General features: G+C 41.1%; 1 protein-coding gene across 1 annotated transcript in view; it reads right to left on the bottom strand.

The window, feature by feature from the left end:
• LOC107723358 (serine/threonine-protein phosphatase 6 catalytic subunit) overlaps window positions 1-3,030 on the bottom strand; it is an 11,473-nt gene extending 8,443 nt beyond the window's left edge. The window contains exons 1-5 of the mRNA XM_016531942.1: window positions 2,873-3,030; window positions 2,127-2,222; window positions 1,952-2,017; window positions 1,676-1,817; window positions 1,487-1,566 (exon numbers count right to left, since the gene is read on the bottom strand). Of these exons, the coding sequence (XP_016387428.1) occupies window positions 1,487-1,566; window positions 1,676-1,817; window positions 1,952-2,017; window positions 2,127-2,222; window positions 2,873-2,947 (459 nt within the window). The 5' untranslated portion in view covers window positions 2,948-3,030. The remainder of the gene's footprint in view (window positions 1-1,486; window positions 1,567-1,675; window positions 1,818-1,951; window positions 2,018-2,126; window positions 2,223-2,872) is intronic.

The raw sequence follows: 3,030 nt of genomic DNA, 5'->3' as shown, positions 1-3,030 counted from the left end.
TAAAGGTTAGAGATTGATTTGCATTTCAGTGAGTGAAATACGTATTTGATCCCCTACCAACCAGCAAGAATTCTGGCTCCCACAGAATGGTTATGTGCCCATGTGGAATACAGATTACTCCTGCCACTTTAAGAATTTACTCCTAATGTCAGCTCGTTAGGTGTATAAGTCACCTGTCCACACAGTCTGTATCTTCCATTCCTCTCCCACCACCATGGGCAAGACCAAAGAGCTGTCAAAGGATGTCAGAGACAAGATTGTAGATTTGCACAAGGCTGGAATGGGCTACAAGACCATCAGCAAGAAGCTTGGTGAGAAGGAGACAACTGTTGGTGATTATTCGGAAATGGAAGAAATACAAAATAACCATCAATCGGCCTCGGTCTGGAGCTCTGTGCAAGATCTCGCCTCATGGGGTAAGGATGATCATGAGAAAGGTGAGGGATCAGCCCCGAACTACACGGGAGGAGCTTGTTAAAGATCTTAAGGCAGCTGGGACCACATTCACCAAGCAAACCACTGGTAACACTACGCCGCAATGGACTGAAATCCTGCAGCGCCCTCAAGGTCCCACTGCTCAAGAAGGCACATGTACAGGTCCATTTAAAGTTTGCCAAAGAACATCTCAAATGATTCAGAGAAGGCTTGGGAGAGAGTGCTGTGGTCAGAAGAGACCAAAATTGAGCTCTTTGGCATTAACTCGACTCGCCGTGTTTGGAGGGAGAGAAATGCTGACTATGATCCCAAGAACACCATCCCTACAGTCAAGCACGGAGGTGGAAACGTTATGCTTTGGGGCTGTTTTTCTGCTAAGGGTACAGGACGACTTCACCGCATTGAGGGGCAGATGGACAGGGCCATGTATTGTAAAATCTTGGACGAGAACCTCCTTCCCTCAGCCAGAACACTGAAGATGGGTCATGGATGGGTCTTCCAGCATGACAATGACCCAAAACATACCGCCAAGGCAACAAAGGAGTGGCTCAAGAAGAAGTACATTAAGGTCATGGAGGTGCCTAGCCAGTCCCCAGACCTCAATCCTATAAAAAAAATCTGTGGAGGGAACTGAAACTTCGAGTTGCCAAACGACAGCCAAGAAACCTTAAGGATTTAGAGAAGATCTGTAAAGAGGAGTGGACCACAATCCCTCCTGAGATGTGTGCCAACCTGGTGACCAACTACAAAAAACGTCTTACCTCTGTGCTTGCCAACAAGGGTTTCTGCACCAAGTACTAAGTCATGTTTTGCTTGGGGATCAAATACTTTTCACTCACTGAAATACAAATCAATTTCTAACCTTTATATAATGTGTTTTTTCTGGATTTTTTGGTTGGTATTCTGTCTCTATACATTAAAATAAACCTACCATAAAAATTACAGACCCTTCTTTTCTTTGTAAGTGGTCAAACTTACAAAATCAGCAGGGGATCAAATAAATATTTTGCCCACTGTATATATAAAATTGTATTATAAAGACAATACTTACAGCAGCAACAGTCAGCATGTCAAATACTTTAGTGCAGTATCGCCAGGCATTAGCATTTCCATATTTCGTTTGGCACTCATCTATAAATGGAAGGAAAGAATGCAAATAAAATCAAAAAACACTGCACAACAAAATATCAATACAATAAGTATATTACGATAGGCGTGCACTAGATTTTTGCCATCTCACCATAAAAGCCATAGACTTGTGTTATCTGCCTGCTCTCGTGATTGCCACGCAACAGTGTGATGCGGTCAGGCCACTTTGCTTTAAGTGCTAGCAAATATGTGAACGTTTCTAAGCTGTAGTATCCTCGGTCAACAAAGTCACCCTAGAGGAAAGAAAACATACCAATGTCTATTCAGTATACGCTTGGGAGGGAGGGGGACATTGTTTCCAATGAGTCACCAAATATGAACTTAAAACAGTGTTTATTATGTATAATTATCTTTATGGATACAATACCATGAAAATGTAATTTGTGTCTGGTACTTGGCCCCCAGTTCTGAAGAGTTCACATAAGTCATAAAACTAGAGATAAAGAAAAGGTTTAGATTAATATACATGTTATATCAAAAAAGGACATTGTCACAACATCTGTACGCAACAGAGATGCTTTCATAAGGCCTGCGCGTCGCACCTGTCCGTGAATATCCCCACATACAGTGACTGGAGTGGATACTGGCTGTACATTTGATTCTTCAAGTAGCAGGTCACATACATAGTCACACAATCTCTGTCAAAGCAATAGAAGAGAACACAGCAGGTTGATCAAGTTTGTAATGGAAATAACATCACTGAATATGACAGCAGCAGCAGATCAGATCACTGCATCTAAAATCATTAATACATAAAGAATTCATTTAATTCACATTTTTCAATATCACAAATTAGTGGCTTGGATGATACTGTTATGAACTGCATTGCTGCATTATGGACTAATTCAGAAGCCTAACGTTAGTTGTTTACGTATAGGAGCTCTATTTTCAGACAAGAGAACGCAGGATGATTCAGTCAAGACTGAAAACTGCTAATAAGCAAATATCATAAAATGAGATTAACTAAAAGGCTGACGATGAAAAGTAACGTAGATGGGCGTTTCAAATTAGTGCGCTTGATAGCAACAACATAAGTTAGCCACCCCAGGTATTTACAAGAAATAATCGTATATCCGGGTATTTCTGATACCATGTATAAAATAAATCCCGGAACACACATACCTGTTTTTATACAGTCTATGGTTCATACGCAGCGCTAACGACTGCATTGCACTGACACACTGCTATTTTACCAGCCTTTGCCACGACACACATGGCTTCAGAATTATATCAACAGCTATCATGTTTAATATTTTGAGAGAAAAATAGAATTGCTGATAATAGTCACCTTTAAGTCGTTCTCTGGAAGGTATTTGCACTGTCTCGCAATTTCAACATACTTATCTAGGTCCAACGGCGCCATTTTAAGAACAACAGTCGATAGAAGAAGCAAAGAGGAAGTATTTTTACGTCATGCTGGGCGGTAATGATTGGCACAGGGATCGG

Source organism: Sinocyclocheilus rhinocerous, unplaced genomic scaffold (genome assembly GCF_001515625.1).
Source record: "Sinocyclocheilus rhinocerous isolate Xijiao unplaced genomic scaffold, SAMN03320098_v1.1 scaffold1476, whole genome shotgun sequence".
In the NCBI taxonomy this organism is placed as follows: Eukaryota; Metazoa; Chordata; class Actinopteri; order Cypriniformes; family Cyprinidae; genus Sinocyclocheilus; species Sinocyclocheilus rhinocerous.
This window is presented reverse-complemented; position numbering and strand designations above follow the sequence as displayed.